The 13174-nt window shown below is 38.1% G+C and overlaps 1 protein-coding gene across 4 annotated transcripts in view; it reads right to left on the minus strand.

Moving 5' to 3' along the window:
- Positions 1-13174, minus strand: part of TRIM44 (tripartite motif containing 44) — a 110073-nt gene that overhangs the window by 48420 nt on the left and 48479 nt on the right. For all 4 annotated transcript variants that reach the window (XR_006602250.1, XR_006602249.1, XM_004755989.2 and 1 more), the window contains one exon: positions 2486-2505. Coding sequence is in view for 2 of the 4 variants with exons in the window: in XM_004755989.2 (XP_004756046.1) it covers positions 2486-2505 (20 nt within the window). In the remaining 2 variants the exon portion in view is untranslated. The remainder of the gene's footprint in view (positions 1-2485; positions 2506-13174) is intronic.

Below are 13174 nucleotides of genomic sequence, written 5' to 3' on the forward strand. Positions count from 1 at the left end.
AAAGGGGTCTTTCATTGTACCAAAAGAGGGTTCTATCAACGCCCAGTCCAACAGATTCCCTGCTGACATCCATGATAGCCTAGCTCAAAGGAGACAGCTTGACATCTTGGTTGCTCGTAAAGAAACTATGCTTCACAACTGCCTTGTCAAAATGACATGAAGGTATCTGCAATTAAACTCTAAAACCAGCATCTTACTCTAAATAGTATCTTTAAAGCAGGCTAATCTCTTCATAAGGTCCCTGTATTCTTCTACTCAATGTGACTCTGACATGTAACCATGAAGACAAATGGCTGTGTTCATTCCAGTCAGGTTCCTCCAAGCCACATAATATCTGCTAAGATGTCTGCATTACATTGGTCTTGTCTGAATGCTCTTTCTGGGGAAGAAGAAGGTCTAGGGCTCTGCCAGGCCTGGATTTGAAGGAGCTAGAACTAGTTTAGAGAGTAGGAGAGTGCCAAGGAGATAATTTAGAGTCTCTGGAAACCAAAGATCTGTGCAAAACGACAAAAACCTGGTCAAGAACTAGAAAAGATGTGGATTTAGACTCCCATCATCACTACTTTAGTTTAACCAGTCTCCCACACTCTGGTGTTGATCTACTTCCAATTAAGGCAGGCAAGGGAGACTTCTAAAATGCAGATCTACTCCAGTTAATTCCAGTTTACCATGCTTTCATGCTTTCCCATTGCCTCAAGACAGAGCTTAAACACCTTAGAAGGCCTATAAATCCTTAAAGGTTCTAGATTGTTTTCTTCCTCAACTCTCGTCTAGAGCTTTTGCACAAGTTGTTCTTGACCCAGAACTAGCCCTGCTCCTCCTTTGCCTGCCTTCTCATCTTTCAGATCCCTGTTTATATATGACCTTTTCTGGTAAGCCTTCCCTTATTCTCCAAGACTGACTTGGGAGCCTTCCTAAAGCAACCTAAACTTCCCTGAGTCATAGCACCTGTCCCACAGCATAAGGGCCTGGTGATATGCTTGTTTCTCCCACAGGGACAGGAACAATGTTTGTCTTAGTTATTACTATATACCCAGTGAATAACACAGTGCCTGATGCATAGTAGGTCATAAGAAAAGAAAGGGAGGGAGTGGAGGGAAGGAGAGAGGGAGGAAAGAAATGAACTGCAACTCAGAGGGAGCCTGTTCTGAGAATGGCTGGAAGGTGAATTTGGAGAAATTTCCTGAGGGTTTGTGGTTCTAATGCAGGGTGCCTGTGGCTTTAGCCACAGTAGACAGGAGATAAATCTAGGCTGAGAACCACAGTTCCCAAGGGAGAGAAGCACCAGGAGATGCAGATGTGGGATAATGTGTGGCACTAAGAAACCGGCAGAGGATGTGGGGATGGAGAAGAAAAAAAGAAGAAACTTTGTTGGTTTATAAATAAAACCAAAGGAGGACTGAATTTTGGTTCCAGTAAGATAACTTTGGACAATTCCTGTACCTTCTTTCAATGAAAAATTTGAACTAGATGAGTGATTTTCAAACTGAGTTCTCTGGAACCCTAGGTTTCTGCAGAACACCATTCTGCAGAATTTATTGAATAAATTCAGTAAAATTTACTGTATTGAAGGGAGAAGGTTCACCAATGTATCTGGCCCCAAACTATAGCCAGAGAAAAACTTTGCATATTGGAGTTCTACTTAAAGCTCGTTTACAAAAAAAAAAAAAAAAAAAAAGGTGGGGGGGAGGGCACTTCTGTTAAAACTAAAGCTTGCATAGCAGCGGCCTAAATGAACTCTCCCACACCTTCCAACCAGAACAGTCCTTGACCCTGTGTGACACAGGACCCGCCTGGATGTTTTATTCTACTTTGTACTTGTGCAAATACCCCTGGGCTGTGTGGATGGCAAAGCTGCAGCATGTTCTAGAGCCTGTTCTCACTGAGCAGCGTGACAGCAAAGGTAAGGAAACCAAACTCTAGGTTTACTGTAAGGCTGAGGCAATAATGAAACACTTCCAAATTTCATGTGGTGATACAGAAGCAGAAAGGAGCAACTTTTTTCCCCCTAAACTAAGTTAGGAAACATAATACCAATGACCTAGGATTCACAGTATCAGTGTCTCCAGTCAGTCACAAAGTTGTTATACTCAGAAACAAAGAGTATTGGATCTAAAGCCCATTAAAAAAAGCAATCCAATTCCAATCAAGAAAGAACAATGCAAAAGTTTATCTAGGCAGTCCACCTGATAGCCTAATTACCATTCAAATACAGTGCCTACTCTTCCTAACAAGGTATTCTGAAGTTACTGTCATTACACACTTTACAGTCCACCTTTATCTGAAGGTTACAGGCAGGAAATGGCACAGATGGGGAGGGAGATGGGAATCTTAGAAAATAAGATTTTCAAAGCCCTGGCTCAAGATGCTGATCCCTTTTCTGTGCTGTTCTTTGGTTGTCCATATTTCATGGGGCATTAAAAGGCCACAAACGTCACTCTACTTCAATTCTGAGAACAGACAAGCAGCAATAATGTGATCTTACCTGGGTCCTTCCTCGTCACCCTGAAAGAAGCAGAAAGAAACAGAATTAGAAATCAACGGTGGTACAGACAGTTTTAGATTTCTTTCTTTTCCCTCTCCTCTCGCAACCTGAAAGCAAGGCTTGTGCATTTACTTTAATAGAGACAAACCAGCAGATGTCCAAAGGCTAAGACAAGGGCTAATATAATCCTATGCTCAAAATGCCCAGCAGAGATCAACTGATAATTTGCCCTTGCAAGCAGATAAGTGAATGCACAGACCTAGGAGGCCTAAATAATAGACTTGCCTTTTTATTTGTGTGGCTGGCAGCATTTAGTTCTGAGCAAACTGAGAGCCCAAAATAGCTGTAGGTCTTAGGCAAAAGCTGACCAGCTCCAAAAGCATCAAGCTGTTTCCTTCAAAGACTCATTTCTGCCTTGGTCTAGCATTTTTCTCTCGAAACATGAACACAGCAACTCAAATATAGGGCACACTGTGGTAAAAAGGGCACTGAACTGGGACTCAGAAAATTGGGATTCTAGTCCAAGCTCTATTATTTATTAGCTATGTGCCCTTGGGCAAGTTAATTAATTAATCTGAACCTTGGTCTTCTCCTTTATAAAAGGAGAGCTCTGACATTTGATGATCTCCAACATCCTTCTGCCCAACACTGGTCTTTCGCTTTTTCTCATTCACTATCTACAAAAACAATGTGTGCGGGCTATCTGTGCAGGTAATGCGTGCTCTGAAACCTAACTTCACCAGTGACCAGACCAGAGTCCTTTCACTCCCTTCTTGTGATCACACACGATTTTTCAAAGAATTCTGAAGCCCTTTCCAAGGGACCTGACTCCTTCATTTGGTGAAGGGGTATTTTACATCCTTTCTTTTTAGCCTTTCAGGGTTGGTCTCAGTAGAGAACGTAACTCCTAGTTGTGGATAATTCCCCAGGGCACTTAATCGATTTGATTGTTCTTATCGGGATAAAGAATGAACTCCAGAGTCAGACACGCTAGGTTCAAATCTTGACTCCATCAACTCACTTGCTGTGTTATCCTGGTCACGTTTTTTTTTTTGCCTCATTTAACTTTAACTTCCTACTTTGTAAAATGGGGGTAATAAGAGCCCCTGTATCATAGGATGAAAGGAGGATTAAATGATCTAATACATACAAACATCTAGCACAGTGCCTAAGACACAGGATGCACTTAATAGAGCTTCGTTTCACTATCTGTAACAAGTCAGTATCATAAACTACTACAGGTGAACAGTCAGGGTAAAGGATAATGACCTAATCTAGGAACTCCCATTCAGGAGCAGGAGAAACATAGAAAGAGATAAAAAAATGAATAATGTTAAGGGCTCTACCAAAGACATAAACAGAATGTTTGAAAGTCGGAAGGAAATTGATAAACACAGTTGCTTCAGGAGAAGGAGGAAGAGAGCACTTCACAGAGAAGGTGATACTTATATTGGAACCTGAGGGATAAGCAGGTCCAGGATGGCAACAGATGAGTGGGAAGGGCAACGGACTAGCAAGAGCAAATGTACAGCAATTGAAAAAAAAAAAAAAGTATGTTAAAGGAATTTTGAGTTTGATGATACTAGAGAATGGGGATGTGTCTGTGTGTCTCGGACAGGGGCTGTGGCAGAGACGGCAGTGCTGTGGGTTGGAGGGCTGGTAGTGCGGCTGAGGTAAAGGGAGATTGCCAGGCCCCAAGCCTATAAGGACAGCTATAGCCAGAAAGGTAATTTAAGTCAGATTATACACTGGACGTTGGATCAGGAGGGCATTTACTAGACGGATCAGGATTTGCAGTACTGGTCAGGGTGCTAATCATCTACACTCTAATGAGAGAGAAGCGGGGCGGGTAGTGGAAGGAGGGTAGAGGGATGCTGGGAGTTTTCTTTGCATTTTGATCAAGTGGATATCTTATGGGAACTATAATCTAACAAGGAAAAATTCATATAATTTAAATTTAATATGAGTTACATAACTATCAGTGACTTAATTACACCTCAACACAAGTTTTCAATTACCTTTGGGTACTCAAACATAATTGTCTAGGAGAATCTTATGGAAAAAAGTACCCAAACTTTCTCCTGTGCTTTAGAGCGAGTCCTCACAACTGTGTGTCTTGGCACAGTGGTTAAGAGATGATCTCTCTGACCTGCAGAAACATGGCTTCATATTTACGTTCATCAATTCCAACGGTAAAGCTTTTGACATTTGCCTTAACTTTTTGAAGGTTCAGTTTCCTGATCTCCACATGGAGATCCTAATTCCTACCTTACAGGGTGGCAATATAGATTAAAATAAATGAGAAAATATGTAAAACACTAAGCAAATGTCTGGTGTACTGTAAGTGGTCGACAAATGGTGCTCATTATTGTACTTTCCCTGAATTAATTACTAACATCTCTGGGGAGAGTGAGGAAGGACAGAGAAGATGGGATACAAGACTGCTTCACATGCATCCATTTCTACAGCTTATAGATACGTGGCTGTTCAGAAGCAGTCACACTATCACAAAGCATGGGGGAAGACTAGGTGAGAGTTTCACTGGTGAAGGAATGAACACACACACACACGGCCATTCTGAATGGGTCATCAGACACTCAGAAGATTGCTCTTCCTTGTAAAAGGTGTGCATGCTATTCCCTCCTACTCTGAAAGCCTACGCTAACTCCTATCCATTTTTTTTAAATTTTTGTTTATTTATTTGACAGAGAGAGAGGGAACACAAGTGGGCAGAGCAGCAGGCAGATAAAGAGGGAGAAACATGCTCTCCACTGAGGAGAGAGCCCGATATGGGACTTGATCCTAGGACCCTAGGATCGCGACCCAAGCTGAAGGCACCCACTCAACCAACTGAGACACCTAGGCAACCCCCACCTTTTTTTTTTTTTAAGATTTTTATTTATTTATTTGATTCCTATCTATTCTTGAAGATCAAGCCTGACTTGGAAATTTTTTCTCACTGACAGACTGAGTGGAGTAATCCTACTCTGTCCTCCACAATCATATCACTGGGTTGGTACTTAGAGCAGAAAACCAAGTGACGGCACCATACAGTGTCTCCCTCTTAGGATTTCAATCCCTTGAGAAGAGAAACTGTGTAACATTAATCTCTTTATTCACTGCACCTTACACAGCACAAGGCCCATAATTAATAATTATTCAAAAAAGAAAAGGAGGGAAGACAAGATATAAGTAGGACTTAAGATTAATTTCTACCCCCCCATTAGAAGTGGATCTTGGTTTCAGAGAACATTAAAACTGAAAGTTTGCTAAACACAGGCTTCTATTTGCTGAACACCAGCTTCTATTTAAATGACTTCTCAGGTTAAGCAATGTTCCCAAATCCCTCCATCAACTACCCCCAATGCTCTTGGCTGGCAGGCTACATTCTAGTACCCTGACACCTTTTTTCTACTCCCACCTGTGGAAATGTCTGTTCACCCACAACCAAATAATTTTGCTCCTAAGGCTGTTTAAATCAGTTGAGCTTGTAATTATTACAACACGTTTTACTAAATAACAAAAAGTGAATGCAAGAGGGAACCACTGGTTCCATCCAAACTACGCTGAATGCTTCCAAAGCATACAATAAAGCTGAGTTACTTAAAAACTGCTGTCAACTTTGATGCAGGTGAGACACATGCATAATATTAGAAAAAATAAAGTATGAAAGTCTAGGATTCCACATTCAGCTTGCTTCAAATGTTATCCTGAAACTGGACCTTATAAACAGTGCAGTAGGGATGTGGTTTACGCCAGAAAAATAACAATCCACTCCAAGCAGCAAACCCATATTCTCAAAGGCCGTGAGTCAAAAATCAGATGTGTATCCCAAGTTTAAAATATATGTTTAGGGTATGCACATATCATTCTTTAAAGACTTTTATCTATTTATTTCTTTGACGGAGAGAGACAGCAAGAGAGGGAATACAAGCAGGGAGAGTCGGAGAAGCAGCGGGCTCTCTGCTGGCAAAGAGCCCGATACAGGGCTCAATCCCAGGACCCTGGGATCATGAGCTAAGTCAAAGGCAGACACTTAACAACTGAGCCACCCAGACACCCCTATACGTATCATTTTTAATGATTTGCTCATTTGAACTTTTCCTAAAAATCATCTCATGTAGTTCAGTACTTTTCTCTCAAAACTAGACAAAAGATGGAAGTATCATGACATGCAAATAAAAATAAAGACACCATTTTTTAATACTGACTTTGGCAAAGAAGTTATAAAATTCAGGCAAAAAAATGAGAGACTGTCAAAACTGGTGATAAAATGTACACTGATGTAACCATTCTGTGGACAGTTTACAAATATGTACAAGAGACTAAGAAACATCCATACTTTTGACTTAGTAATTACATATGATTTATAAATAAAGGCATGAACTATAATGTAATAAATGGCAGTAAGGAAGTTGGAAATAACTTAAAATAACATAAAAGTTAAGTTTGCACCACTGATTTGGGATTCATACATTATGTTTCTGGACAATTTCTGGTAATATGAAGAAAATTTAAAATATAATGTTAGGGAAAAAATAGCATGAGGGGATGAAGATATTAACTAAGCTTACTGTGATAATCATTTTGCAGTGTATGTGTATATCAAAATCATCACACTGTATAACTTGAACTTACATATATGCCTATTTTATCTCAAAAAAGTTGGAAAAAGAACAAAACACATAGACTAAAAAGAAAAAAAGAAGAAAAAAATATCCGAATCAATTTAGTGTGTTTGCTTTCTGCTCTGTCTATAAGTTTTTAACATTCCAAAACAAGTAAGAAAGAAATAACTTTATTTAGTTATTTGAAGAGGAAAAAGACCATATCTCATTAGGCCTGTGGGAATGGTATTGAAACTTCTCTTCTACGCTATATACTCTAAGAAGACCCAAAAAGATTTATTAAAAACACATTTTAAAAAAGAAATGTGACCAGGAAACCTTGTAATCTCTGGACTTCTTCAACTAGAAGCTCTGTGATTCTACTTAGCGTAATCAAATTCATCTGTACCAAAGATGTCTTAAAATAAACATTTGTTAATGAACTGGTTTTAAAATGATTTTCATAAATCAAAGGCAAATAGCACTTCAGCAGGTGGACTATTTACAACTTTTGTTCTTAACAGCTTTACTGAGGTAAAATTTATAATACCATAAAATTACCTATTTTCAGTGTATATTCAGTGACTTTAAATTTATAGTTATGCAACTATTATCACAAACTTGCGTAAAAACTATATACATATACAGATATAAAATTATGATTATACTTTCCTTAACTTTCTTAATAGCATATGATTGATTAAAATCATCACTGTCTTACAGTGTTTATAGCATATGTAGATTTTCTACTTAACGACTATAACATAAAAGGGAATAAAAAGTGTTAATTGGCCTATATAGTTTCAAGGTATCTAAAATTTTTTAAAGATTTTATTTATTTATTTCAGAGGCAGAGAACAATCGAGAGAGAGCACAAGCAGGGTGAAGGGAAAAGCAGACTCCCCGCTGAGCAGGGAGCCTGATATGAGACTCAACCTTGGGACTCTCAGATCATGAACTGAGCTGAAGGCAGATGCTTAAACAATTGAATCACCAAGGTGTCCCTCAAGGTATCTACATTTTATGTGAAGTGGTACTGTAGTAATTTTTAGTAGGCAGAAAACTTGAGGACTTATATGTATATTGTATATGTTACATATATTATAATACATATGTTACAATCCACATAGAAACTGTACAAATTAAGAACAAAGTAATAGAGCTAAAAGGCCAAAAATATATTAAAATGGAATTCAAATAACTTTCAAAAGTCTAAAAGAAGGCAGGAAAAGACAAGAGGAACAGAAATAGGAGGACAAGCAGAAAACAAATCATAAAATGGCTTATCTGAATTTAACCATTTTAATAACATTAAATGTTAATGAACTGCACACTTCAATTAAAAGGCAGAGATTATCAGAATGGATAAAAAATTATAAGAACCCATCCATACACTGTCTAAGAGACACACACTTTAACAATAGATAGATCAAAAACAAATTGATGGGGACATACCATGAGAATAGCAAACGTAAGACTGGATTGGCTCTACTAATGTTAGATAAAATAGACATGAAGACCAACAGTATTATCTGAGAAAAAGAGGGACTTTCATAATGATTAAAGAGTCAGTTCATCAGAAAGATATAACAATCATAAGTATGTATTTGCTTAAAGAGACTTTCAAGACACCTGAAGTTGATAGAATTAAATGGAGAGATAAGTAATTCCTTAAACATCCTTGGAAATTTAACACCTCTCAGCACCTGACAGAACTATACACAAAAATAAGTAAAAATGTAAGTTATTTGAATACCTAATTGATATTTAACAGAACACTATACCCCAAACTATAAAATACATATGCATTCACCAAGATAGACTATATGCTGGGCCATAAAACAAATCTCAATAAATGTTAAAAGCTTGAAACCATTCAAAACATGTTCTCTGACCACAATGGAAAAAATTAAAAATGAGCAATAGTATGACATGTAAGAAAGTCCCTAGTACTTGGAAACTAAACAAGACACTCACAAATAATCAATGAGTAAAGAGAAAAAAAATCTCAGAGTAAATGAATAATATTTCAAACTGAATGAGAGTGAAAATAAAACATTGCCAAAGTTTAGATTCAACTAAAGCAGTGTTTAGAGAGAAAAGTATAGTTTTGACAGCTGACATAAAAAAGTAGTAAAAGCAAACATCTACAAAGCTAGAAAAAAGAACAAGTAAACTCCAAATAAGCAGGAAAAAGGAAGAGCACATTTAAACAAAATGGAAAAGAATAAAATTAGCAAATCAAAAAGTTCTTTATCACTAACAAAATTAAAATGGTAATTAGACTGTGAAGGATAAAAAGGAGAAAGTCACAAATTATCAATATCAGAAACGAAAGATGGGTTATAATTGTAGATGCTACAGTTAAAAAAAAACACAAGAAAACAGTATGAACAACTTTACACTAAAAAGTACAACTTAAATGAAACCAACAAATTCTTTGAAAATTACAATACAATTTGAACAAATAACACAATTTAAATACAACACAAATAAAAATTTAAATAAATGTGAGATCAAACAAAATTTGAATAGCTCTATATTAAAGAAATTAAATTGGTTATCAAAAACTTTCACATAAACTCCAGGATAGATGATTTTGCTGCAAATATTCCCAAATATTTAAGGGAGAAATAACACAAATTATACATAAACTTCCAGAAAATAGGTGAGGAAGGAATACTTCCAGCTTGTTTTCTGAAGCCAGCTAACCCTAATACCAAAGTCAGACAATGATGTTATAAAAATATAAAACTACAGGGGTGCCTGGGTAGCTCAGCGGGTTAAGCCCCTGCCTCAGGCTCTCTGCTCAGCAGGGAGCCTGCTTCACCTTCTATCTTTGCCTGCCTCTCTGTCTGCCTATTTGTTATCTCCCTCTCTCTGTGTCAAATAAATAAATAAATAAATAAAATCTTAAAAAAAAACAACAACACCAAAAAACAAAACAAAACAAAAACTACAGATGACTATCCCTCATTGAACACAGACCTAAAAATATTTTTAAAAGATTAGTGAATTGAGGGGCACTTGCATGGCTCAGTTGGTTAGACACCTACCTTCTACTCAGGTCACCATCCCAGGGTGCTGGAATGGAGTGGGCTCCCTGCTTAGCAGGGAGTCTGCTTCTCCCTCTCCCCTCTCCCATCCCACCTGCACTCTATTTGCTCTCTCTCAAATAAAGTCTGAAAAAAATAAATAAAATAAAAAATTATTAATGAATTGAGGGGCGCCTGGGTGGCTCAGTGGGTTAAAGCCTCTGCCTCAGCTCAGGTCATGGTCTCAGGGTCCTGGGATTAAGCCCTGCATCGGGTTCTCTGCTCAACGGGGAGCCTGCTTCCTCCTCTCTCTCTCTCTGCCTACCTCTCTGCCTACTTGTGATCTTTGTCTGTCAAATAAATAAATAAATAAAAATCTTTTTTAAAAAATTAATGAATTGAACCCAAATTATACATAATGACAAAGTGGGAGTTTATCTTAAGAATGCCATGCTGATCTAATATTGTAAAATTAACCAATATAATCAGACATTACAATCAAATAATGAAAAAAACCCATGTAATCATTTCAACAGATACAGAGCAAATCTCATAAATACTACATTCATTCACATTTTTGTTCCCCATAGCTAATTGTGTCATTTCTCTCTGGCTACTTTGCTTTCAAGACTTTTTCTTTGTCCTTCCTTTTCACTACTTTGATTTTGATATGTCTAGGTACGGATTTCTTAGAATTTATCTTGCTTAACTTCTTAAATCTCTAGGTTTGTCTTTCAACCAAATTTTAGAAGTTTTAAGCCATTATTTCTTCAATTTTTTCAGCACCGCAATCCTTTTCTTCCCCTACTGGACATGGGCGACATGTATGCTAGATCTTTCTTTATTGTCCAACAGGTCCTTAAGACTCAATTTCAATTGTTTCCAATCTTTTTTCTTGGTTGTTCAGATTGGATCTCTATCTTCAAATTCACCAATTCTTTCCTCTCTTATCCCCAATTTGCCACTGAGCCAATCTAGTGAATCTTTTATGTCAGTTATTATATTTTCCAATTCTAAAATTTTCATTTGGTCCTTCTTTATATCTCCTATTTCTTTGCTGAAATTTTTTATTTTTCATCGGTTTCCAGAGTTTGTTATTGCTAAGTCATTTTCAAAATAGTAGCTTTAAAACCCTTGTTTGATAATTCTATACTCTGTGTCCTCTTGGTGACGGCATCAGGCATCATAGTGACTGATTTGGGACTGTATCCTGAACATTCTGAGTATTTAAGAAGCTAGTTCCTATTTAAATCTTTTATTCCAGTAAGAAGTCAACCTATTTAAATTCAGAACACATATCCTATTACATTAATGAGACACTGTGTGTCAGCTATACTCCAATTAAAAAAAAATAAACAAAATGAAATGAAAATAAAAATAAAAATGAGAATTAAAAAACAGAAGAAGAAGAAGGAGGAGGAGGAGGAGGAGGAGAAAGCAGAACACATGTCCTGGATCAGGTTTGTGGATTGTGGTTCAAATGTCAATTTAGTTTAAAAGATTCTGCAGTGCTATTCTGATCTGCCCCCCTAAGATGACAAAATTCCACACTACCGTCTCCACAGTGCTGGCTGGGGAGTAGGAGGGGCCCAACTCATTACTATAGGAAAGAGTGCAAGGATAAAATTCTACCCACCGACCTAGCTGGGGAGGTATAGTGCCTAGTTAAGGTAGGGGTGGGAGGGAGGAGTTAGAGCTCCATCTACAGTCTCCAAAGGGGAGGGATACTATTTCCTTCCTGACACTGCAGGCAAGGGGTAGAAGTAAGAGTTCTACCTTTAGGCTCCAAGGGAGACAGACAGCACTGACTACTGAGATGGGCAGGGATGATGAAAGAAATCTGACATTTACCTAAAGGCTCCAGGGAAAAGGAATGATAACTCGTTACTGCAGAAGAAGACAAAAAAGTACGTTTCCTGGGGTGCTTGGGTGGCTCAGTTGGTTAAGCAGCTACCTTTGGCTCAGGTTATGATCCCAGGTTCCTGGGATTGAGGCCCGAATTGGGCTCGCTGCTCAACAAACAGCCTGCTTCTCCCTCTCCCTCTGTCTGCCGCTCTGCCTACTTGTACTCTGTGTCAAATAACTAAATAAAGTCTTCAAAAAAGAAAAAAATAGGTATCCACCCCATTGGCTCCACTACTGCAAAGCCAACTGGGGCTGGGAAGGGGTATAGCTATATTCACGGTGTGTGTCTCCAGAATAGGCAGGATTGGTCAAAAGGTTTCTCTATAGCTGAACTGCCCTCTTCCTAGTTCTTTGGCTACAGAGAGCAGGATTTTCTTGGAGATTTTCTTTCTGCCCATGTTCATTATAGTTTCCAGTTTGCAAGGCACCCAGGCCAGGATATACAGGAAGCAAGAAAAATTGAAGGGAACTCTGCTATGTAATTCCTCAAATTCCAAGATCCCTGGTCAGGACCATCTTTTCTCACTTTTGGGAGTCTTCTAGTACGTGATTTAAATATTCTGTCCAGGGGCACCTGGATGGCTCGGTTGGTTAAGCATCTGCCTTCGGCTCAGGTCATGATCTCAGGGTCCCAGGACTGAACCCTGTGCAGGCTTCCAGGTCACCAGGGAGTCTGCTTCTCCCTTTCCTTCTGCCCCGTCTCCCACTCATGCTCTTTCCCTCGCTAATAAATAAAATCTTTTACAAATAAATAAATAAATATTTTGTCCAGGAATTTTTGCTGTGATTAGTAGAAGTAATAAAGTAAAATATGTTTACTCATCTTGTTCAGAATCAGAAACTGAAATCTGATTTTAAATGCATCAAAAAATAAGATGCACTGAAGAGTGGAGGGCTGGAAAGATGGCTATGTATAAATCTTGATTCAAGTATATTAAAATGTTAATGGTAGAATCTATGTGGAAGTATATGGGTGTAATCTGTAGACTCTTCTCAACTTTGCTATATGTTCAAAAATTTTCATAATAAAATGTTAGGGGGAAGAATCTTTTGGCCAAGTTTGAAATGCAGGTGATTAAAAAAAAAATCCATAATGTGCAAAAGAAAGAAAAAGAATTCCTCTGCTGAGTGAAAGAGAGGTA

The sequence above is a fragment of the Mustela putorius genome, unplaced genomic scaffold (assembly GCF_011764305.1).
Source record: "Mustela putorius furo isolate JIRA1106 unplaced genomic scaffold, ASM1176430v1.1 tig00003859_pilon_pilon_pilon, whole genome shotgun sequence".
NCBI classification, from domain to species: Eukaryota; Metazoa; Chordata; class Mammalia; order Carnivora; family Mustelidae; genus Mustela; species Mustela putorius.